The sequence below is a fragment of the Argopecten irradians genome, chromosome 1 (genome assembly GCF_041381155.1).
Source record: "Argopecten irradians isolate NY chromosome 1, Ai_NY, whole genome shotgun sequence".
NCBI lineage: Eukaryota > Metazoa > Mollusca > Bivalvia > Pectinida > Pectinidae > Argopecten > Argopecten irradians.
In genome coordinates, this window is record NC_091134.1 from 43,576,239 (window position 1) to 43,603,153 (window position 26,915).

The window sequence follows — 26,915 nt, forward strand, 5'->3', positions numbered from 1 at the left end:
TACGAAATTTATCTAGTGCGAAAATAGGTAAAAAATAAACAAACAAACAAACAAAAACAAAAAAAATGAAAAAAGAATTAAAAGAAAGAAAAAAATGTTTTAAAAAAAAGTGAATGAATGTTGTCAAATTAAAATAGGCTTAACTATAGTTAGTGTAATGTGTTGAAATCCATGGCTGGCTTATCATTCCTTTTTTTTCTAACAAAAATCGATTTTGACATGATAACACGAACGATTACATAACTCTGTTAGATAAAATGCATTCCATATTTGTGACGGCGACTGACAAAATGGGCCCAGATGCGGCGATTATGACGTCGGAATAAATGACGTTATAAAGTTACGCACATTTTTTACCGACGTCACCACGTGTATTTGCGGAAACTCTCAATAAACGACGGTTCATTAAGCCCGCATTTGATGTGTAAATTTAACTACCTGTACCATATCAATACATAATATGAAGAGTAGACTGGTGAGTGTCAGGTGATCAGTATATACATGTAGGTACTTTCTAGCAAAATATAAATAAAATAAATAAATATAGCTGTGAATAGACATTAGAAAAAAAAATATTGAGATTGTTTTTCTCTTCATTAGTAGAGATGACAATCAAAGAACAAAGATAAGAGTGAAAAAAACCTGATTTATCTCAATCAGTAGTTAATGCAGTTATTCGACTGAAACTGTAATATGCAACAAATTATGGGATCCAGACACAATATTTATAAATAAATTTAAGACAGTTCAACATTTTTTGATCGTATCTAGCAATATTGTTTCTCCACGGATATTCTGAAAATTTCACAGGCTTTGCTCTTTCATAAGTTAATAATATTTTGCAATATTTCGTAATATATTTAAAATAAAAGATCGAAAATAAAAGCCGTAAAAGTCACTGAAATTATACCGAATACATTGATATACATGTAGCAAAAATATCACGAGTGCGGAAACTTAAAATGCAAACAACGGGATGTTGTTTAAAAGCAGAATAAAGGCAAAAAAATTGTGTTAGACGTATTCCTTCAGAGGACAAGGATGCAGATTTCATCATCCGATAATACAGGTGTTTAGCTCTATAAATATTCTTTTCCTTGCATGTATACATATGTAATTCTAGTAGAGAGAGAGAGAGAGAGAGAGAGAGAGAGAGAGAGAGAGAGAGAGAGGGGAGAGAGAGAGAGAGAAAGAGAGATTCTATAAGTTAAGTTTCTGATCAGTGTAGAAAGAAGATGTCTATTTTCTTGTAGAACTTTGCGACGATGATAATAAGGATCCGGTTAAAATCTAGAAACGATTCATGTGACAGTTATACAGTATTTATAGTGGACGTCCGTATAGTTCAGTACTTATACTTTGGTCATAACCCCTTCCGATAAAACTTAAGATGTACTCCCAGCATGGATTTTAGCCATTTTTGCTTGGCCTCCGGCCGGGCAACAGACATGGCCGGGCCGGTGGTCGGGGCTCTCAGACACACAGCATCACAGACGTACCCGAAGAGACATCGGGGACGTACCCGAAGAGAGTCGAAGTTAAAATCTCTCTGGTGTCCCGTAGAATTTCATAATCGGCCACATATCCTTCACATATTCGTTTAAGCATCGTCCGATATCCGGCCAGGCCTGGTACAACTATCCTTCGTTGTCCGTAAGATACTCGGGTAATGATAATTGGCCCATTAGCATATATATATATTTCAATTCAATTCAATTCAATTCAATTCAATTTTATTGCTTCTTACATCCACATAAAATGGATCGATAGCAAAACATACATGTATATAACACACAGTAGATCAAAGCAACAACTTATCAAGCCAGCTTTCCTCAGTTCAAATGACTTTGAAAGAAAGAGGCCTAAATCCTGTAGAAGTTTTAGATCATTAGAAGACAAGAGTCGTATACAATTTTCAAAATCTGTTAGATGGTGGTTAATTATATCTTTATGACTATTAAAGAAAATTGTTCTCATAGTAGAGTTAACGGAACACTTAAAAATGAAGTGAATGTTTGGTCGATATTCACTGTCTCGCCACCCCCACCCCCCACCCCTTCTCCCGTCTCTCCTCCTAAAATTCTCTTGGGAAACGGACGCCGTATGGTTGCCGCACGGCCTCCTTTTTATGTAAATTATGTCTGGAAAATTAAACGGTGTTGTCCGATGTAGGAAAATGGCCAAAAACCAGCGTTACACCCTATCTACGGATACCGACCTGATCAGTATGACCAAATCATTAATTTCGATGATATTTATACAGTACATGGTGCAGAGAGTTGTGAAGGACGAACATGATTATATACATTTGTAGAGTTTTGTGAGGATCCCACACACCAACCCCATCTGGTCTAGTTAATTCACTAGTCAATGCTGAAATCTTAGGGTGAAACATTATTTCTCAGTTCATCTACACCATCTAGAAATTTAAATTTTACTGAAAGTCTTAGGAGCTTTATGTAGAAAAAGACTAATTAAGAAACTTCAGGGGTCTGATAATTAGTTACAATTTATATCAATTTGTATCTGTGTACGAGAGTGTCCATAGATTGATTTTAGGGGTCTTATAATCAAGATAAAAAACAGCGAAACTTGATCTAGACTAATAGACCTCTATAGTGATTTATTGGAAACTGTGGTGTGTGTTTAAATTGATATAAACTGTTACTAATTCTCAGACCCCTCTGTTTGAAACATGTTTTGCGTCTTTTTCTTTTCAATCGTGCTTATTGCAATATCTAGAGACCCTGTCTACATCTTATTTGCTTTTTACATATATATAAAATAAACATAAAGTAGAACTCTAATAACTAGGTTTCCTTCTTGAGTTGTCTAGCAGATATATAGAAAGGAAACGGTCTGAAATGTAAATGCGATCACTAGTTTTTGAAATTCGATCACTCCATCCACAGATTTTTGTTTTATGTGCCATATTGGGTCAGTATTACTAAATTCAGTAGCATGTATATATGAATAGATGTGTCTGTCTATCTACATGATATAAAACAAAAATTTTCTGGTTCACAATTTTAAGGCCCACTACCTTTGTGAAACAAAAATAAAAGTTTCTTAAAAACAATAATACTATTCGAAAAGGTATATAAATGGTCTAAGAGGATGTTATAACACCGATCAAATGCGAGATTCCCTGCATAAACTACATTAACAGTGAAGATTCATTTCGCTGTTTTGCCGTCTGGCGCAGTGATAATCAACCGACGCGCGGTAATTAGGACGACGGCGGGAAACATCAAACGACCCGCGTTATGAAAATAAGCATTTAATTTATTTCAATAAATTGTTAAGAATGTGATAGTAAGTGTATTATTAACGGTAAGTTAATAACTTTTGTGACACTATAAAATTATCAATTTCGTTTTGCATTCCCAATAAAAGATGTTTCGGAAATGTAGTGGCCCTTTAAGAACTTGTTAATATTCGACTCAAAAAACACGTTAAACAGAAAAAAAAATAGTAAAAGACATACATCGTTTTAGTTTTAAATGTTGACACAATAATTATCTAAAATCTGTTCATGTATAGGATAGTATTCGACTTCTTCGTTACATATACATGTATATCTCGTCGGTCGCACCATTATTCGTATACCAACATTCTAGTTAAAAGAATCTGAAAGCATATACACTTTAATCCAATGCACAGATCTTCGCTTTTCGTGAAATTTTGAATACGAAAATACAAATGAATATCATTGCATGAAATTTCCTCATGAAGTTGTTCTTTTGGCGGTTGCTGTGGACCATGAATATAAAAAACAACTTATCATATTTGATGTATTAATGGTAGGGTAGTACATTGTATCATTGACGAACCATAAATATCTCTACACATGAAAACATTTGAAAGTTCCAACCACGAACCTAAAGTACACACGAATATTTTTTGTTACACACACACACGCAGTGTGTCACCCCGTCAAATCGTCGAATTATATTGTTACATAAACGTGTCACATATTAACTTGTATTTTGATAAAATGGACAATAACGTAGCTACATGTAACACTGATCGAGCTAAAGCTTAACTTTGTTAAAGGCCCATTACCTTTCTGGAGCAAAATATAAAGGTTTCTTAAAAAACCATTAATAACATCAGAAAATGCGTACCGATGACCTAAAATAAGGTTACGACACCAAACATATGCAAGATTTCCTGTGTAATATATGAAAACAGTGGAGAGTCAATTCGCTGTTTTGCCGTCTGGCGCAGTGATAGTCAACTACCGCCCGGTATTTAGGACGACGGCGGGAAACATAATACGACCCGCGTTATGAAAATAAACATTTTATTTATTTTAATCAAATCGTTCAGAAGGTGATGATAAATATAGTATTAACGGTAAGTTAATAATTTTTGCGGCTCTACAAAATTATCGATCTTGTTTTACATTCCCATTTTTATAAATTTAAAGCCGTTTCGGAACGGTAGTGGGCCTTTAATATATTACAAGTATTAAAGACCAGTCCAAAGCATAGATATGTGCAAACGTGTATGTTTTATGTAACATCTTTGACAGCCTTGTAACATGACGTCAATGTTCATGACGTGATGATTTGACGTCGCTAATTTTGTCAGAAAATAATGTAAATGTTGCCTCATTCAAAGTCGGATATCTCTTAAATGCCTTATCCTTCGGCTTTAATATTTTGTAAACGTGATCTACACACCATAAAGTAAATAAAAATGTGAAAAAATGAAAATGTGATTTTTCCTCATCTGGGCCCATTTTGTCAGTCGCCGTCACATTTACTTACACCTTTGCACTCATGACAAAAGTAGCCTACATGTACAAGACAGGATGTTTGCGCCGTATAAAGAGATTTTGTGAAAGCTAGCTGAACATAGATTGATATTTAAGATTATATATATATATATAATACTTTAACACTACGCAATGCATAATAAAAACCATTACCAGATAGGTATTGAAAATTCTCTGTGACAATACATACTTCAAATAGAGTTTGGTTGGGTAGAAGTAATTAGTCTCTGAGACTATATTAATTTATTCATGTCGTATATCCTTCGGCAAAAATTCATGAAAACAGAAACTTATTAAAATATTATAATATAATTATTATATAAAAGTTGACAGCACCAATAATAGTTTTGAAATCTAATCATAAACAGAACCAACACATATACAACATGACAGCAAACGCGGATTACTTACAATGACGAAGATCTGTAATATACTCCATACTGATGTCCACGCCATTTTCCTCTCGGGTAGATAACAATGATTTACTACTATTTTATGTTATTGTGTTTATCCTGACGACAGAGCAGTGTTCTGAGAATACCTATATCGATTGCAGTATAACACATTTTAATTCCGAAACTTCAATGGCCAAATAACAGTGTTGCCAGATAGGACGCCACGATAATGAATGAGAGGACAGCACAGCATGTGGTATTTTGAGGAAATATGTTAGGTTACCTCTTGTATCAGATAACGCTGCAGGCACGTTGCTATCTTAAGTAGAATAGGTTAATAAAACTTTTTTTCGGAAGTCTCTTAACTAGATTGCAACCTGTAGATTTATATGACAAGCAGGGTATTTTCCTTTCCTGGACAGTTAGCTCCCTGCATTTCGTCCTTAACTGATTGTGTGTTTCAGTTGATTAGATAGAGAAGATTACAGGTTTGGAAAGTTCTTTTACTTCCATTTGTATAATAGATAGAGTTTCCCAAAGTATGAAGATATACCAATAGAAACATTTCAACCCCAGGAATCTAGAATGGAAAACTATATTCAATGCATGAGTATGATAAGCTGATATGATATGATTATTGCATCTTGAACTCATCAACTTTTAGTACACATACAGTTCTTATCATTCCGGAGGCCCTGGTTCCATCTTTTTCCTGACGTGTTCATGCTAATTTTGTACTAATGTTTCGGCCTAGAAAAAATATTTAAACGCGAAAATATCAACATTTACAGTATACACCCTCTCTAGACCAGCGATCTAGGAACCTGAGGTGGTAACTCAGCATGTGATATCAAGATGTTTGTTGTGGTAACTATTTTATAAATGACAAATGGAGTTCTACTGTATGGAGTTCAATACAAACACGCATCATTGTTTTAATGATTCGATAACTGAACTGGGATAGTAAACTTAATAAGTCAAGGTGCAAGTGCAATGAAATAGCTTCATGCTAATGCTTACCATTATATGGGTTTCTATTTATTTATAGATCCTTCGGATAATTCTAATGTGCGTGTTTATCTAAACCTTTTTCGTTGATGTTTTTGCAGGTAAATTCTTTTAATATTAAGGGTCCTTGTTGTGTTATAATTGTGTTTATATTAACATGGATTCTTGATACTTTAACAATTCTTGTTCTGAACAGTAATATATTTCTCCTAACCAAAGTTTTTAGTTTTACTACTTCACGGTTTGTTTGCTCTTTTTCCTCGGTTATGACTTTCATATTTACTGTTTTTTTAAAAATTTGGGGTTCTTTATGTTTCGAACGTGGGTAATAAAACACTTTGTATATATCTTTCATTTTGTGACAAGATAATCGCATTTCTCATGTATTCACTTTTATTTAAACCTTTAGTTTGAGCATTATTTTAAATCATAATGTAGTATTTTTTGGTGATACAGGATTAATTGTTAGTTTTCTATGTGATCAATTGTGCGTTATTGGTGGACATATGTTTATCTTTACGAGGTGTAGTGTATTTTGGCGCCATTACCTGGGTTCCGATTTGTTCACGGAATATTTTGTCGGTCTTATTACGTTGCCTACGATACCTCTTTATAGGGTAGGACTCGTGGGGGTGTATATGATTTTTGGATCATGTTAGGTGCGGGGTTTTGTGTTTGCCTGTTATTATTATTGTTGTCATTTGAAATCTGCACTTACCGGACGTTTAGAATTCACTTTATTCCACACAATATATGGGGATCCTTTAGCTCCAGATTTGTTGGCATGTTTAATTAGATTGTTGACAAGATATTTATTGCATTTGTAGGGTCTTATTTGTTATTTTTGGTGGGGTTTGTTATGGTATATGTGCTTATTTTCAATATTCCTGTTATTGTTTTTTTTCTATGCTTTTATTGCCCTTGCTTTTCTGAGATACTGTGGGAAATAGAATGCGCCTTAGGTACAGTTTAGCTATTTTCCAAACCTTATTTTTTTTTTTATTTTATACGCTGCTTTTGATTTTTATTTTTTAAAAATAATCTTTGAGGACTAAGCAGTTGGGGTGTGTATTAGCATCATATGGTAATTTGATTTTTAAATATCCTATAATTGTTATAGTCGTGAACAAAATTCTGTACCCACTGGTTCATTTTGTCATTTTTAGGTCGGTTGTTCTTATATTTTTGGTGATTGGCCCACAGTTACACGATAGACGGGAATTATGAGAACATAAATGGTGGATGTTTGCTCCATACCCGGACAATTCTTTTCGTTAAATTTCCTCTGTCCTATTCATATGTTTCCCTTTGTGTACCGGCATGGTATACCTCAAGTAATTTTTGAAAATTAAATTATTCTTTTATGCAAAAGCTATTGAGTTAAACATTCTTGAGGGGGAGATTTAAGCTGTCATAATATTTGCGTTTGTTTATCAATCCCACTCAAGAAACATGGTCTCTGGACCTCGTTTATTCGGTGATGTCATAGGAGACTCAAGAAAAGGAATTCAAAGGTGGCCAGGGTTCACGGTTTTTATACACCCCCCCCCCAATACCCTCACAAATGAACCATGCCCCCCCCCCCCCACCACGGGTCCATTAAATCGTACTCGGCTGGTGAACCTTTACCTTAAAGTATTTGCTGATGGTCGGGGGTATATGCATTGGTCTAAAAATTTAAAGTATTTTAGATTTTTATTTTTGTATAGGGGCAACATTAAAAGGAATATCTAAAAAATGTTTTTGTTAATCTGTTTCTTCTATCTGTCCGGTCAAAAAATAATACTTTTTCAGGATATGACGTTGGTTTCTATAGTTATTTTCCGGCTACATCACAGGTTACTACTGTTATTGTGGGGTTGGTAGGATGGGTTATGTTTTTTATTACATAAATCTTCGCTACAATTGGTATTTGCTTTAAAACTTTTTCTTTTCTTTTTTTCATCTGTTCATTTTAATATTATTCTATGCTTTTCATGATTTGCTAATTTGTATGGATTTCCCTTTGTGGTTATATTTTTGGTTTCATCATATGCCTTATGCTATATCAGAATGGCAACTTTGACTATACAGGGAACGCCCCCACGGGTATAGTTTCACTTAGGCGTGATAATAACTTATTCTCATTGATTAGTGAATAAATCAATTTCTCTTTTGCTACTTATGTTATTATCTATATCCTTCGAGAAAACAGCGGGCTTGTTCGTTATTATAATGGGTTACTGTAGCGATTTAACTGAAATTTTTTAACATAATGAGCTTTCAACAAAAGTATTTCATCTTGATTTATAAAATTGTCGTTAAACTGTTATAAACCTAATCACCTTTTGAAACAACTGAGACCCTGATCAATTAAGTGGCGGAGGGGGTTACATATTACTGAAATATTTAAATACTTTCATTTTACTGCATATTTATTATGATAGTATTCAATTAACTAAGTTCAAACTATTTCGCATTTACATTGTACATCATTGTATATCAAATTCGAAATAAAATCATTAAGTGATTAAGGTGAGAACAAAAAGGCGATCGTTTTCGTCGACATATTTCTTTTTTACTGCCTCACGATGAACACCACCACTTTGCAATTTTTCCTAAAACATTTGTCTAACTTTTAACAACTTGTGCGTTAATAAAATTCAACTCGAATATTTAATGTGATTAGCGTTGGAGAGTTTTGATGTAGAATGAACTCATGTCATTTGTTTGTGACTCTTTCACTATTGACATATATTCATATGGCTAACATCTGTTACAATCATTCTAGATTACTTTTTTAAATGGGTTCAGATTTTTTTGCTACCAAAATTACAATAACTTTAATGTGACGATACTCAATTAACTGTGGTAATAATGATTTTAAGCATTTGTTTTGTTTTTCCTTTACAAATATACATTCTTTTTTCTTCATATGCATGCCACCTTAGGATTAGGGTTACAGTACAGGTAATTTTTTGTGTATCAGAAATGATTTAGGTGTTCTAATTACCATTATTATGTGTGACGTTATCAAGTGAATAAAGTGTTAATAGCCGGTTTATTCGTATCACATCGACATTGGAAGTAACAGCGGATGTAGACCTTAGCGACGAGGAAAATGTTTCACATAGTAATCGATTTTATATATAACAACACTTTAATCTATATTATGTTTACAATAAAGATATGCAAGGACAACACAGATACTTAATTTACTCAGTAGGTGACAACTTTCATTGGTATCTTTGCAATGTTTATGCAGCAAAAACGTTAGTTTTTTGGCATGGATTTTTCTTACGTGCTACTAAGATTATTTAAGGTTATTAAAGAGCACGTGTGGCCGGGTATCCGGAAAACTGACATGCATTTAGATATCTAGGATATGGTTAACTGAATATGGATGTGTGAGTTTCGAAAGTAATGTGGAAACAATACAACAACACCTTTTATTATAATAGGTTCATATGGAAATCATTACATTATAAAGTATTATCTTACATATTCTTGACATTAACAATTAAGATATGTCATCGAATTGGTTATTGGCCCTTGTATTATGATATGTTATTTCCCATTTCTGGACATAATGTACTCACTAAAGATGTATCTATCTTTCATTATTTACAGTAAATTTTCATTTAGCTACCCAACTCGAAGTGGGAAGAAGATGTAATTCAACTATGCTACTTTGTACGATATTTGTTTATTGATTTGATAATGAACATTAACCTCAAGATAGTACTTTTTCCCTGATTGAAATATGACAGAAAACTGGCATATGGCACAGTGCTCAAGTTTATCACCGGGATTAACTCTCTAGTCATTAATGCCCAAGTGTTCTCATCGCTTATGAAGATAAGTCTTACGTGTCATTCATTTGGTGTTTATCATACAATGGTAAACCAATGTCTCTTTCTATCTTTCTGTTGGATACCTTAACACATTGAAAGCCTACACAACTCTATTGTCGTTCAACCTTATTTCAATATTTGCAAAGACTATTGAGGTGATGTGATTTTAAAGATGTGCTGCTTACCAAAATATGTCGATCAGACCAACAGAGAAGATATAATTTAGCCCAATTTACATACATGGATCCTTAATGTTTAGTTACTATTATGCACAATAACACATGCATGTATATACCAATGTAGAATTTTTATTTGTGGTTTTTGCAAAATTGTGCGTTCGAGTTGTTTCCCTTTGCAAATCTGTCTTTTATTTGGTAATTGTGAGATATTGTCACGGATTCTGTATTTTAGCCAACATATTTATATTTTATATCAGGACTGGACTAGAAATGTGTCTAAAATTGTTTCCATATTATAATTGTTATATTACCTTTTACTATGAAGTTTCATCTTTTTTATTATAATTATTTTGCAGCAGCCACTTTCAGCCCACATAACTGTATTCCGTATGTTGTAGCCGTATTACTGTACATAGATACAGATTCATCGGTAATGAATGATAACCTTATTGGCCTAATCTTACGGAGAAATACTAGTCTTCATTGATCATTATATGGTCTTTATTAGTCTGATGCTACTATCTTTTTGCTTTGGATATCTTGAATCCGATTATATAACTTACGTATTTTGAGTATTGATAAAACATGTAAACATTTCACAAACATTAATTGCAACTCAGGTGTAAGCGATATAAATCTTTTATTATGATGATAGTGTCTTTTGCAATTCGAATATATTTTTTCTCAAGTTTTATTTCATGTGCATCTCTTTTAGGTTTGATAGACTTGCCGTGTTATTTGGATAATCCTGTGTTATTTTCATGATAAAAATTAAATAATTCTTTATTAATGAATCACAAATAGATTACATGAAAACAAGATGTATAAAATAGTAATGATAAAGAGTATATCACTGAAAAAAAGGGGGGGGGCTTTACTTATATATATTTATAATAATAATAATAAATAAAAAAAAAATTTAAAAAAAAGCCCCGAAAAACAACCTAAAACTGGCTTTGAACGATGAATGGTTGTGATAAACTAATATAAATGTAGACTGGCTATTTCGAGTTACCCCCCTCCCTTGCATTCAAAAAAATAATTATTTAATCTCAAAAACATTATTTGGTAGGGACTATTTAATGTGTTCTCTAAGTTCATCCCAATAAGAGAACTGTCTACCATAAATGCATTGATGAAATATATCTGATTACAAGATCCAAAGCTCTGTTTATACTGATGTATATATCCTATGTATATGTGATAACCCGTAGGTTTATCGAGAGTGGAGTTTTGTACCAATATTTGTGTGTTTTTTGCTCTTGGCATGGAATGTTTCATTTTACATACACATCAGAAGCTGAGTGGTTATGTAATATGAAATCTTTATTCTAACGAGTTTAATAAATTTCATATTACGTAGTCACGAGTGTAAGATTCTAATTTTATTCAGATAACATGTATTTAGTGAAAAGAAAAGAGGAAAAAAATACCTTTCAATTTCGTTTCTTACGCAATACAAAAGTGGCGAAATCAGGGCCGTTTTGACGTTTTGCTTGTGTGTTGGACTATCATGTGACCGTCATATACAGATTATGATGTCAAAACGTATTAACCTGTGTCAATATCTTAATGGGTTTATTACAAGTGTGTCTTACGGTATTTATACACACTGGCCTTTCTGACATATCTGGACGGTCTGAGCTCAGTTAAGCGATAATACAATGCAGTTAATGTTATCAAGTATTTAACTAACAATGAATTTATTCATGATTGTTATTTTAACGCACTATAAATTAAGCATTTGGACGGAATATGAATGAATAAAACCCATTTTGTATACTATTTATTAATGCTTATTTTTGAAATATAAAAGCATAGGTGAGAGAAAAAAAATTAAAGCTCCTCTTCTGTGTGTCTCAATGCTAAAGCAAATACTTTGTTACAAGCTTTACTGATTAAATGGTCGATAGCTAAATGCATGAACTGTGACATTGAATAATGATAAACACTAGCCATTGACACATACAGAAGATAAACTGGAGTGAAATATATAGTTCTCATATTAACAAAATACTAATCAAATTGTGTGAACAAAACATCTATTGGATTAGTTTTAACCACTGCTGTTATATAAAACATCGATGACGTCAGTTTTGAAATCCAACAGATTATCACATACATCCTTAATTTCAAATTATGGAAGACACAAAGGGGCCCTTTTAGGTCACTCCGAGTTTATGATTTATTATTCAATATTGACCCAAATGTACATACAAACCAGTCTAATTGATATCGCAGACAGGTTGACAGGATTTAAAAAAAAAAAAAAAATAAAAAATGTCGGATTAAGGTAATCTCGAATTCTTCTTTTGGATTCGCGGCCCTTGTTGTTTTGATCAAATTTTGATATCATTTTTCACTTAACAATAAACAAAGTGAATGCTCAGAAGTGTTTTTTAACTATAATAAATTTGACCTTTCACAACAGCGTAAAGTGGGTTACTGAAATTTATAATCCTTACTGTATTGGAAGTCCCTAACTGACGATCCTTCAATTAATGAAAAAAATATTATGGATTGTTTCTGTGACTAAGTATGATTTTAAATTGTTTGGTCGTAGCGTGTGACCCCCTATTAGACAAACCTCAGTATAGGACATAACATATAATTTGGATTTTTTTTTATTAATCTTATGCCAAGGTAACTTTGTAAACTTCGGAAGGCGAAAACACAGCGGCGAAAAACAAATGACAATTATCATCCAGTATCTTGAGACAGCTTCTCAAGATACCGACAAGCTTGTAAAATAGAGGGACAGATTTGTTGGTATATATATCATATATGCAATTCATAACAGCTTTATAGTTTCGCCACTAAGAGAAAATAAGTGTCTCCTCCGTTCTCGTAGGTTCGAGCTTGTCTTTGTTTTCGTTCCATATAATTGAATGTGGGTTTTGTGGCTGTAAGGTCTGTGGTTTGACTCCAGAAGTTTCCAACTCGGGGGTCATCAGGCGATGAATGGATGTAGCTATCGGGGTAGATCCTTGGTTTCTGTTCATCAGCGGTCGACTTTATATCTATTTTCTCTCATGAACCCGTCAATTGTCCTGTATGAGGTGTTAGAATAATTGATTAAACTTTGTATTATAGTGTCTAAGAGCCTTGGATAACTCATGGGGATGAAATGGTATGTTACTGTATTATGATATACCTATATATATATACCGGTATCTGTATTGCGTTGTCAGTCATTGCAGATTTATATAGTTGGTAACACGTCCCGATAAGAAAGTTGCAAAAATACTTTGTAGTTGTGCTTGTTTTTCGAGGAGTGCTTGCCAAATCTGGTTTTTCATCGGATTTCTGTATTTTAGCAATACATTGTAACACACCTAATTGGGGATGTGTCACAAATTGTTACATGTACAGTATGTGTTTCAGTTATATACGGCTGGTATCATTGTCTGATATTACCGGTATCTTATTTTACGTTGTTGCCATCATTGTCAAAACCTTTTTTGATTTATATTGACAAACAGACCGGCGGTTCTGTCTCAAGCTATTTGGTGCAAAACCTCCCAGGAGAATAAGCATTACCGAATACAGAATACAGTGTCTTCGGAGGCATCGCGCTTCAGTGAATAGAAAATGGGGCACAACAGTTAAACTATACAAGAAGTCACAACACGAACATACCGTAGTTCTCCCAAATCACGGAACCTCGCACTTCAACACACGCTACACACTGCATACATTGGAGTACGTCCTTACATGACCCTGGCTGTTAATAGGACATTAACATAATCAAAACAAACAAACAAAGGGAATCCAAAATAAATTTACAGACATACCCCCTTTTCCCTCTTGTGTCTCGTTTCTTTTTTTGCTTCGTTTTCTCGATGATCGAAACTGTTTTTTTGACGGCGGCGATGTGATTCAGCGGGGGAAACGACGTTCTAAAATATATTAATATCTTAGAGTATTATTCGAATGTGGACGTTTTGACGTTGTAATGTCGGTTGTTGTCAGTGTTGTATTTAGTTGTCATTAAATTTCAGATTTTTTTTATATTTGCGAGGCCTCGTCTCACAAAAAGCTCAATCATGAACACATAAATTTAAATAGTTATTTTTCAAGGAAAAAACTATTGTGATAGAACTATAATACATATATGTTGATCGGTCAAAGCATGTTTTTCCCGTAGACTTATACGCTTACCTAATTACTTAAACTCCCGAATTGGACTATTGCTGTTGTCGCTTGTCCACTTCCTTGGCTTGTCCCTTGCACGGGTTGGGACACATGGGCTCACCTTCTGTAAAATGTTTAATTAAGGCCTTACAAAATGTTATTCCTTGTTCTATTAGCATGCCTTGCTTCTTTCTCGTAGGCTCGTAATGCCGTACTTTACTAATTAGGATTTTTCGCAATTTTGTATATGTCAATTGTGCCTACCAGTTATATGTTTACAGTTCATTGTGTTTTCTTATTACCTTTCTCGATTCTGCATTAAAGATATTTTACATAAACTTGTAACTTTTTAAGTTCTACATGTGAGCTATTTTTGATGGACAATGATATAATAAAAACTTTATGCATTTCTGTAATCCGTACTATTCATCGAATACACAACTAAATAATCTAATGACAATCAACGTTTTGTAACCGACTAAACAATCATGTTTGATACCTATCATGGATATATACATACACCAGAACATATAACATCAGATAAGTCTAGAATTCTTTCAAAATCACTTTACAAACATACTTACTTCTCTCCCTTTTTTTCTCTCTTTTTGCTTTTGCTAGTCTTTCTAGCTTCTCGCTTCACGGATGATCGAGCAACTTGGTTTGACGGCTGGTAAATGATTCATCGTTGACGTTTCCTGAATATATCAAAGTAGATCACATTGGTTGAATTAGGAGTTAAATGTTTTACTAGTATTACGACCGTATCGTTTCATGGTCATCACATACGATTGCTATGGCTAGAATTTCCAAATCAATCCAATATTGATCGTTACTTCATGAAATATTGCAAACGTACTGATAAATTTTCGCGGAACGAAATTGTTACGCAAGAATTGGATGTGTTACGGACCAGGTCGAATTCGCTAATTTGTATAATTGCTAAACATTACGATATAAGATATATATAAAATGTAATAATCCGTAATAACACAATAACATTTTAAACATAGAAAGGACAGATGAAAGCCAGCTAAAACATTTTATCGCTGATTTTATTGAACTTTTACTGTTTTAAATTCAGTATTGATGTTTTCGTTTTTTCACATAATTCGGCCTAATATCCAGCTATTCTCCTTGTCGCTTAGTATAGACTGTGACTGGGACGATTTTCTTTGGCTGAAATTGTGACTTCAGGGAATGAGGACGTCTGGACAAAATCCTCCTAATGTGACGGTTTTTGACGTAAGTAGTGGTAGTTGTTGTAGCATTGTAGTTATGATAATTAAAGCTCAAGAGAGAATCTCATAGAAGTTTCTATTTTGCAAGACTCGTCCTATAACATTCCCATTTAAATGCTGGCTCTAAATTGAATAAGAAATACTTCTTTTAACGAGAACACTATTTGATAGACAATAATACATATATGTTGATGATAAATTAGGCTATATTTCACGTCAAAGGGTGTATTTATGCCGTAATATATCTTCCCTGTGTGTGACATACCTTAATTGCTTAAACTCCATTGGCTATTGCTTTGTCTATTAGTCTATTTCCTTGGCTTGCCTTCCCGTGCGCGGAGCTTGGGGCAGTTGGGTTCTTCCTGGTTTTGTAAAATATTTAAATTTAAGAACCTTACGCCATGTTGTTTCCTGTTGTTCCATCACGTGTTTGCTTTTTTCTCACGACTTGACTTGATTCCCTAACTAGTGATTAGGATTTCCCATAAAAAGACAAGCTAACCATTTTGATTCGATATCATAATTGTTGTTACACCCGATATGGTCACAGTTCATTGTGTTTGCTTTCATTACCATTCTCGATTCTGACAATTAAGATATTTAACATTAACAGGTAGCGTTTTAAGTTACATGTAGTATATGAATGCTAATGGTATAATAAACCTATGTACAGCTTACCTTCGTTGTTAAAGATTTCGTCGTATCTTAATCTGACCGAGTTTTCTTTCAAATGGTTTCTGATGATTTTCCGTCATGTGGCATCGGACGTTGATTTTCCTCCTAAATACACAATATTTATCACATACTTTTAGCCTTGATATAAAAATGTGCCTTAGATGGTATTTAATTTTTAAGAAACGATTTATATCATGCCAAAACGTTAAGTGTTGGCATAGGAAAACCAGCCCGAAAACCGACAAAAGACGACAACAGAGAAAACTTACATGTATGCGTGTATAACATTTGTTTTTTCCCTTTTGATGACCTTTGCATAAAAAAACTACTTATATCATATTACCATATCATAATAAAACATCATTCCTTCCATAGTATTACACATAGAAACAATTTTATAATATAATTGTGAATATTTGTGTTTTGATATATAGAAAACTAATGAAAAATGAGTAAAGTTTTATTACGAAATATCTTAAAAGATAAAATGATGAAAGTGTGAAACATTCTCTCAAAATACGATAGAAAAATCTGTTGGAAAAACATGACTTTAATTCATCCGACCTGTTAGTTTTTCTTATACCATATGATTGACGGACAAAAAAGGGATGCCTCAATCGGCTATCTAACTGTCGAGCAACCTACCTGTTCGATCTAACTGGTTGCTTTTCAGGGTCTTTCCCCATGTAGCTCGTTCCGCCTGGCTTTATAGCATTTTCCCCTGAAGTGACACCATCCCCATTTTATTACGTAATCTATACTAAAACATGGAATGTCGGTACATTTTCCTATGGTTCCATCTTTCCCTCACAACCTTAATTCATCCCAATATTCTGATTTTTACCAATTAGGACAATTAGGACTAGATTTTTTTTTCGATTAACAAAACTGAATATAGTCCTTAAATGTTATCAACTACAAGGCCTAACAGTGTACACAAATTATAAGCTCAGGTTTGGCCGCTATAATCTTCTCACTCTCCCGTGTTTAGACTTAAAATGCTCTTTTATACAGAAAAACGAATACACATACACATTGCTTTCTTGTAATTCTGTTTTAATAGACACAATTAATAAAGTTAATGCTTACTTACTTTACTCTTATACATGTAACAACGGTAGGCAATGATGACGGACAGGACACAATGAAACAGCGCCAACAACACTCCCCACAACAATGCCAGTAACTGTTTCTGTGTAGCAACCAATGCCATCACAAACGTCTTATAGAATACACAGCAATGTGTATGCAGAAGGAATATTGTTAATTAAAAAAATGAGAGATTCTTTAAGATTGTCGTATATAAAGGAAATATTATAATTTCCTGATTTTTTTTTCAATATTAATTACTATGTTTAGATTGTATTGTCTGTTTTACGTACTGATATAGTTTGGTTCGCTTCGATTAAAATTTATTTGAATACTTTACTTTTCTCTTCCTATTTTTCCTTGTGCTTTTCCCAATGCTGGTACTTGTGTTGGATGTTGTCGACAAACAACCGAGGGGTTGTTGTTACTGAGATTCTGGGTATTGTGTCATGTTCATGTTGACAGTATTTTGTGGTGACGTGTTCAGATTGGTAAGAAGAGGACGAACAGTAGTATCTGGCTTGAGGAGTACTCAGGGTTGTCAATGTTTCTGTCAACATACCGTTATAAGATGGAAAGGATCAAAGATGTTCTGCACGATGGTCACAGAATGTAGCAATACACGAGTCGAGATAGATATAAAATCGCGATATTTCTAATGTTTGCGTTCTTTATAATAATACCAGACTGGATTTAGCTGGATCTGGCGTTAAATTTTGATGGCCAATGATGGTCTACATGACATACATGAACATGTGTAAACACAAGTGTAATGCTTCGTTGTTAACGTTACCTCTTTGGTCAATGTGTTCGGTGTGCGTTACACGTATGTATAAAAGTAATATGTTTGTACGATGTATAATTTTGCACATCTCTCGATGATGTCCAAATATAGTGAATGTTAATATGTGTCAGCAAACGCCCTGTGTGTTGTTCGCCACAACTCTACATCCTATACAACAATTGTTGTTGGTTTCGTTGCATACACATACGATATAACAGGACGACAACAGTCTTTTAATTGGGTGGCATTTAACTAAAAAGACATGTTACTATAGTCTAGTAGAACGGCAAGTCCTCTTCGGTTGCCCAAGACAACTTATAGTATTACGGAATTGTCCGCGACCTAAGTTTTGGTGCTTCCATAATCAATATATGATACTTTATAGTCGACTATAACAACAATGATGCGACTCTATGGTAATAATTCGAATAGTCGGTAACAGTTTCAATAGGCAAATTGGTGTTCCTCGTCATGTTTCAATACGGAACCATTTTTCAAACGACGTTTTTAAACTGTTCACAGTTTGAATCCATGCTAGTTTCAACCAAATGCCGGTTTGAACAAGACGTCGCGTCACAACTTAAATATCCTGCCACGTTATACGTGTGTAATCATACTATGCAAACCGCCTAAAATCAGTTGTTTCACAATGTGGAGTTTTTAACATCAGCTAAACAAAACGATCTGTAGTTTCATATAGGAAATTCACCCCAGATATATGCCTCATGAGACGGAACTAATTTTAGTTCATTGATAGATTGGCAGAATTTCCGACAACATCTAGGTGCTGTTTGAAATGCCTGTCGAAGCCAAACATATTTAGCTGTAAAATAATATTTAAGGCTGTAAATGTAAGGATTGTTAAAGTAGATTCTATTTTGCTAGTGTTCTGTGAAATCGGATGTAATTACATAGGGTATCGATATTTGTTTAATTGAAGACACTTTAATCTTTTAGTTAAAATAATGTATTAAGACATTATAATCTTAACTCTCAGGGCAGATAATTTTTTTTCGACGAAAGGGACTTAATACTAACGAAATGAGAATTTATTTATATTTATACCTATTGTTGATGATGGTTTGGTTACGTGCTGTAGTAGATGTAGTAGTGGAAGGGCTTCGCAGAAGATGATCCAGGGAGACCTTAAGTGTTACCTGAAAACTGAGTAAGAAAGTAAGGTTTTAATTTTTTTCTTATTAATAACAGTAAAATGTCATCATATAATGTAGTGATTCATAAGCTTTGAATACAATCATTAAATATTAAAGAGGTATTAGCGTTATCAAAATCATATCCGTTATCATGTCTATTAAGGCCTACTACGTTTTCCGAAAGACATTCGACTAAAATGCGAATATAAAACGAGATTTGAGTCACAAAAGTTATTGGCGTCAAGTTCACATTTCCGCTCCTCATCACAAGATTGATAATTTTGCAGAGTCACAAAAATTAATTAGCTTACAGTTGATAATTTACTGAAACTGATAAATGTTAATTTTCCAGAACTCGTGGGTCGTTAATATGTTTCATGCCGTCATCCTTATCACCGCGGGGTGTTGACTATCACTGCGCCAGACGACAATACAGAAAAATGAATCTCTCTCCTGTTAAACATTAAATTAAGCAGGAAAAGTTTACTTTTTTCGGTGTTGGGTCACTCCTTAGGCCATCTGACATCATTTTCATAACTTTTCCAGTAACTGATAATGTTTGTTTTGGAGAAGTAGTGGGCAAATTAAATGACAATTTATACAAAAACAGTCGCATTGTTCGTTCTCTACAATAACGATGAGGTAGTTGCATGGGTAGTATGGTTCATAAGCTTGTGTTGTTAAGACAGAAATATATTAACGACCAACCTGAACTGTGTAATGTTCACTGAATACGCGATGCTGCAATAGGCTGACAATCATAAGAGATGATAGGAGTTCTGCAGTCGAACCGTGAGGCATTCATCCTTTTCTTCAAACATATAGATTCCAATCTATCAATGAAATACAATGTATTGTAATGGTGGACATTTTATTTTTCGAATGTTTGTAAACATTCTAATGAAAACACTTAAGAATTTTGAACGTTAAAAAGGAAGTATCATGCTTCAGAAAGGTCTTGAAACAAAGCATGATTACTGATAAATTCGAATTGTCTCACGACAAATTGAGGGTTTATACTTCCATATACATGTATATGATTGTTCTTGATCCTTACATTAATACATTTTATTTAATTTTCATCTGTAGCTGATGTTCTCAACAAATACATGAAATACGATTTTTGCAAATTTACCATGGAACTTGACGATGCGTATGATTTTTATGACACACTGTAATTATATACCAAAACGAATTGGTAAAACATAGTACTCGAAACACGTGCATGGAGGTTTTGAAGATTAACAAATGTCATCTCTCGCCAGCTTAAGGATGTATTCATCAGAGGCTTCAGTCCCGTTGACGTCTCGTTTCGACAAAGATCAAAGATTTTCAAATACAATTTATCAACATCTGTAGCAAATTACAAGTTGCAAATTTTGTCAAAAAATTACATTTCTATTTGTAGTAGATTTTTTTATATACAGGAATTTTAAGAAATTGTCCATTTGGTGGCTATTTTGAAATTGTGTCTTTTTTCGCTTTGAGTAGAGCTACAGTTTTACCATTTTTTACTGAAATTGTTTCATCACTGCGCCAGCAATTTTTGCTGTATCAAGCTAATTTGTGCAATAAATCTTTACTAGGTTCGTGATAATTAAAATATTGAGCACTAATATGTGAAATGGTACGCTTTTGTTATTTTATTTTTACATTTAATTGTAATTTGAGCACTTTTAATTTTTACCCTAAAATACCAAAAAATAACAAATATTCAAATTGAGCAAAAAATAAGCACACGGACTCCCCATTGCTTTGACTGATTTAGAAAGAGCAACCCTTTCCCTACTGATATGAAAATATTAACAAAAGTTTAATACCAGAACTTTTTCTATAAAGGGTTAAATTTGGCAAAAATGGCTGAAAATTGTGCATTAAGTAGCCCAAAAATAAGGGGTAGGGGTAGCGTATGTTGGTATTCTGAGAAAAAATATTAGTCGTAATGATCAAAACTGGTATATTGTTAAAGGAGACTACTAGAAAATAAATTCTACAAACATCCATACATATCAAACACTTCATTAGGAAATTATGGCTTTAATTACTTGTGTATCTGGTCAAAACGGCAAAATTCCCATAAAATCCAATATTTTGTCAACTAGGTAATTTTCTTTTATGGTATGAACTCCTATTTCCAAAAATCTATATGAGAAAAAAAAAGTTTAATGCACGAAAATTTTGACTTCTCAGAGGAGTACATCCTTAATAAAGTTGATTGGAAAATGACTCCTATGAACTTTGATAGGGTCATTTAGTTTATATTTTAGTGTAAACATGTAATTATAAATGTAGGATCTTTCTGTATTTAGGCGGAAAACAAACCAGAATTTGTTTTTCTTTGTTTTCCTCTAATTAATTAAACAACAAAAACTGTACGCCTGACCTGACATAAAACGTCTGAAGTAAAATTTGCACAACAATATACATTACATCAAGATATCATGTCATTTTACTTCAGAAATGTTTTTTAAAATATATTTTTAAAAATATATTTAGGTTTTGAAAAGTAAAATCTACATACCGCTGTTTCGTTGGCGGTGTTTTGTGGTGGAAGGGTGAGGTTGCGAAAATTTTCACTAGCCATTCTCATATCTGAGCAATGTGACATGTTATTGCAGTCGTCTAATGTACTAGAACATGTTCTGAAACATAAATCATCGCAGAAATTAATTAAATATTATTCACAATATGTATTTTTCTCGTTTCTCGAGATATTTTGCAGTAAGAATAGGACCAAAATGCGAGTCGAAAATTCACTCAGCAATGATACTTTGACAGGATAATCTACGCGAATATCTTTATTTTCCTACATCTCAATTAATATTGCAATGGATGTTGAAGAGCTGATAGATTAGAAAAGAAAAACCTTTTGTTTACTATAGTAGATAGATTAGGCATAATGACTATTAGTAAGAAAGGTAGGATACAGTTTGATGGCCTGTTAGTAACACATGTAATACGGACCTTTAATATTGTGTATGAGATGTGCAAAGCTTACCTAACATCTGCTGTGATGCCAACACAGACCCGGTAATACAATGGCCAACAATCGTCAAAACGACAAGGCCCTGTTCTGTGTACATTGGATATCATGATGGACATCTGGTTTGATATCGAGATTAATATTAACTGAAGCGAAATGAAAATTTATGATTTTAAAAGTGTTAACATTCATATACTGAAACTAACTCAATTTTCACGGTCACGGATGTTAAACACATTTCCAATAGCGATTTACTTAAGCGTTTCACACTCTACATTATAATGAATCTTTTAATTGAATTATTTTCTCTCTTCGATAATTTATTTTCGTGTATTAATTCTGATCACACGTAAAAATGTCCGAAAATTTATTCAAGTGCGAAAATAGGTAAAAAAACAACAACAATAAAAACCCCAATAAAAATGATTTAAAAGAAAGAAAAAAATATTTTAAAAAAACCCAATGAATGTTGTCAAATTAAAATAGGCTTAAATATAGTAATAGGTCATGGGCTAGGAGGGTCCCACATGCACCCCCCCCCCAAACCTCCGAACCAATATTTTTCTGAACCCTTATGACCCACTGATCACAAATCCAAATGTTAACATTGCATAAGTTGGGATGAACTTCCGGTTATGACGTCATCAAGATGGCCGCCATCTCGAATTTCACTAAAAAATGAAAAATAGTCATAACATTAACATTTTTCAACCGAAGTAGACAAATGAGGTATCAAAATGACCACAATAGAACAACAAATACATATCAGGACCAAAAATCCAATATATGTCGTGATTTCTACGCAGGAAATGAAAAAAATCGGATTTAAAGCTCAAAAATGGTGATTTTTCAGCAAATTTTTCGTATTTTGTTTGACGCAGCAAAAATGTTTCCCAACAGCAATCTATTATTTCTAAAAAGTTTTTTGACCACTTGTCAATCAGTTTAAGCAACAAAAACAACCAAAACCAATGTTAACATCGTATAAATTCCGGTTATGACGTCATCAAGATGGCCACCATCTCGAATTTCACTGAAAAATGAAAAATAGTCATAACATTGACATTTTTCAACTGAAGTAGACAAATGAGGTATCAAAATGACCACAATAGAACAACAAATACATGTCAGGACCAATAAGCCAATATATGTAGTAATTTGAACGCAGGAAATGAAAAAAATAATATTTTAAGCTCAAAAATGGTAATTTTTAAGCATTTTTTCATATTTGGCTTGACGCAGCAAAATTGTTTCCCAACAACAAATTATTATTCACAATCAGTTATTTGACCTCTTATCAATCTGTTAAAACAACAACAACAAAAATATATAGAAATGCAAAAGAGAATTGTTATACCATCATTTGGTTTACAAAACATTACCGGATGCGGCATTTTTTCCAAACCGCTAACACTACAGTTTCCTGGTGTCTTGGAATTTCCTGAATATAACATTGGCTATTGACGATTTATATCTTAACAAATTTGAATTTAAAGTTGGCTGAATATCTAAGTGGGACTTCAAAATAATCCATTTTCATGTTCAAAATTTTGTAGGCTAGTAGCCTCTCAAACTGAATTATTACAGCAAAACGCTAACTAATAGCTATAGGGTATCAAATTAAAGTTCCGTAAATACCATGACACGTTTCGAAACATATTGTGTCTTTTAGAATGAGCACATCCATTGTTTATTTCCTGTGTATAACGCAAGGAAATATAAGATGGTTACTACAGTGTCACATATTTCCTTTCACTATTCTTAATGCAAAAATCATTTTCGTTGTGCGTGCTTTCCTCGCCAGAGTGTCCCGTCTTCGACCTCGGTGACCTGAAGTGACATTACATTACCAATCGGGTTACCATCGTGGTATCTAACATTCAACTGTCCATGGTCAGAGTTAAGATCAGAAACACCGCTTCAGGGATGTGGGAGCTCTTCCTTGTTTCTATTTTTCACCTATATTTCAATATCTTATATGATTGTTCCAGACTTCCCCGGCAGGATGGACAAAGACCAACAGGAATCAACATTCATGCGGATGGTTGAGATGGTTCTCCTTAATTCGTATGAAGCACAAATCCTCATTCTTTTAACTCAGTGACCGTAGGTGGTGCGACAGGTGGCTTTCTTTTGAGGTCATAAAAGAAGTATGCAGTGAAGTTTTACTTCTTTGCCAAGTCTGGAAAGCACTTTAGAGAACTTTTAACTGGTATTAGATGTTTCTGACATGGTCTCTTTGCGCAATACACCCAGATGTGACACAACCTGCACCTTCAAGGGAGTGGGAAACAGTCAGGACCAATGAAAAACATTAAACATTTTTGCCCCTCATTTAAATGTCTCGATTGTTATGCACGCCGTATGCCATTTATGTTGCACGAAGGGTCCATTGATGAATGGTAACTTCATACGAATTTTGGCAGTTATTGTGGATAATGAGAACCAATTTCCACCATGGGAAGAATGTGCAAATCTGGTGTAATTTCCATTATGCCGGGGGAAGTCTGAAACTGCATATTACGTACGATATGTTAGAAATCCTGGAATGAGATCCCACATCCCTGAACTTTTTTGTTCCCTGTGTTGAACTCTGGTCAATAGGATGGGTCTATAAAAGGCTAAGAACAACACTGGTAATGCTGAGTGTTCACATGTGCTCTCATCGAATCGAAGACGATCGAATCTGGCTTACGACGAATTTGGAAACTGACTATTCTGTAGTACTCTGAATCGGACTACATTTACCAGATAGCCAGAGATGACGAGTCTCTTCAGTGGATATGTTCATTGAGACGATGAAAGCACGCATAATGATAATGGTTATCACATTGAGAACCATTGAAAGACTTATTGGGTACCATTGTAGAGTAACCATATTGGACATTTTGCTTATGCTACTGCATAGGGAATAAAAACATAGGAATGTGCTCATTTTCAAGACACACAAACGGCTTTGGGTAACTGTTTAATGAGTATTGATCGAGATATACACAGGCTTATTAGATTAGGTTACATTTGTTACGCAATCGTATGGTGTTGTGTTATTTTTGATACGTCCTGCTAAATCTACAAGAATTGGAGTTTTATAACAATAATTCTTTTTTTTTGCATTTCTATAAATATTTGTTGTGTTTTTGTTTTTACCTGATTGTTAGGAGTTTAAAAGATACTGTTTTCGAGTAATAATTTGTAGTTTGGGAAACATTTCTGCTGCGGTGAGACATGTATGAAAGAATTTGCTGAAAATTCACCATTTTTTGAGCTTAAAATATTATTTTTTTTATTTCCTCCGTACAACTACACTACACCCATATTGGATTAATTTGGACCTGAAATGAATTTGTCATATTCTATTAGTGGTCATTTGATACCTCATTTGTTATAATTTAGTTTGAAAAATATAGTGTCTTGGACTATTCTTCATTTTTTTGGTGAAATTCGAGATGGTGGCCATCTTGATGACGTCATAAAACCGGAAGCTATACCATTTTAACATTGGTTTTTTTGTTTGTTGTTGGTTGTTTCTAAAACAAATTGATAAGTGGTCAAAAAACTTATTTTGAAATAATAGATTGTTAGTTGGAATACATGTTGCTGGGGGGGGGGAGGGGGGGGGGGGGGGGGGTGCGTAAAACAAAATATGTAAACTTTGCTGAAATATCACCATTTTTGAGCTTTTAAATCCGATGTTTTAATTTCTTGCGTAATAATCACTACTTTTATTGGCTTTTTGTGGTACTCATATGTATTTGTTGTTTCTAATATGTCATCATTTTTGATTCCTCATTTGTCTACGGTCGGTTGACAAAATTTACTGTTATGACTATTTTTTTCCAATTTTAGGTGTAATTCGATGATGGCGGGCTCATCTTGAATGAAGTCAGTAAACCGGGAATTTACTTACAATGTTAACCTTTGCACTCATGACATAAAAGTAGCCTATAAGTTGTTGTACAAGACAGGATGTTTGCATGATAACACCGTATAAAAGAGATTTTGTGACCAAAGTAGCCTACATGAACATATTGAATGATTTTTAAGCCTTATTATTTATATATATATATATAATACTTTAACACTACGCAATGCATAATAAAAACCATTACCAGATAGGTATTGAAAATTTTCTCTGTGACAATACATGACTTCAAATAGAGTTTGGTTAGGTAGAAGTAATTAGTCTCTGAGACTATATTAATTTATTTCATGTCGTATATCCTTCGGCAAAAATTCATGAAAACAGAAAACTTATTAAAATATTATAATATAATTATTATATAAAAGTTGACAGCACCAATAATAGTTTTGAAATCTTATCATAAACAGAACCAACACATATACAAACATGACAGCAAAACGCGGATTACTTACAATGACGAAGATCTGTAATATACTCCCATACTGATGTCCACGCCATTTTCCTCTCGGGTAGATAACAATGATTTACTACTATTTTATGTTATTGTGTTTATCCTGACGACAGAGCAGTGTTCTGAGAATACCTATATCGATTGCAGTAATAACACATTTTAATCCGAAACTTCAATGGCCAATATAACAGTGTTGCCAGATAGGACGCCACGATAATGAATGAGAGGACAGCACAGCATGTGGTATTTTGAGGAAATATGTTTAGGTTACCTCTTGTATCAGA

The 26,915-nt window shown here is 33.6% G+C and overlaps 1 protein-coding gene and 1 long non-coding RNA gene across 2 annotated transcripts in view; both read right to left on the minus strand.

The window, feature by feature from the left end:
• Window positions 1-5,675, minus strand: part of LOC138329167 (uncharacterized protein DDB_G0286299-like) — a 34,684-nt gene extending 29,009 nt beyond the window's left edge. Inside the window, exon 1 of the mRNA XM_069275968.1 lies at window positions 5,195-5,675. Coding sequence (XP_069132069.1) covers window positions 5,195-5,239 — 45 coding nt within the window. The 5' untranslated portion in view covers window positions 5,240-5,675. The remainder of the gene's footprint in view (window positions 1-5,194) is intronic.
• A 14,406-nt stretch (window positions 5,676-20,081) lies between these two features.
• On the minus strand, window positions 20,082-26,774 carry LOC138329190 (uncharacterized). Its single transcript, XR_011209422.1, has 4 exons — window positions 26,633-26,774; window positions 22,274-22,404; window positions 21,797-21,917; window positions 20,082-20,108 (listed from the first exon to the last, which is right to left on the minus strand). It is a non-coding gene; the product is annotated as an uncharacterized lncRNA (long non-coding RNA).
• Window positions 26,775-26,915: the final 141 nt, after the last annotated feature.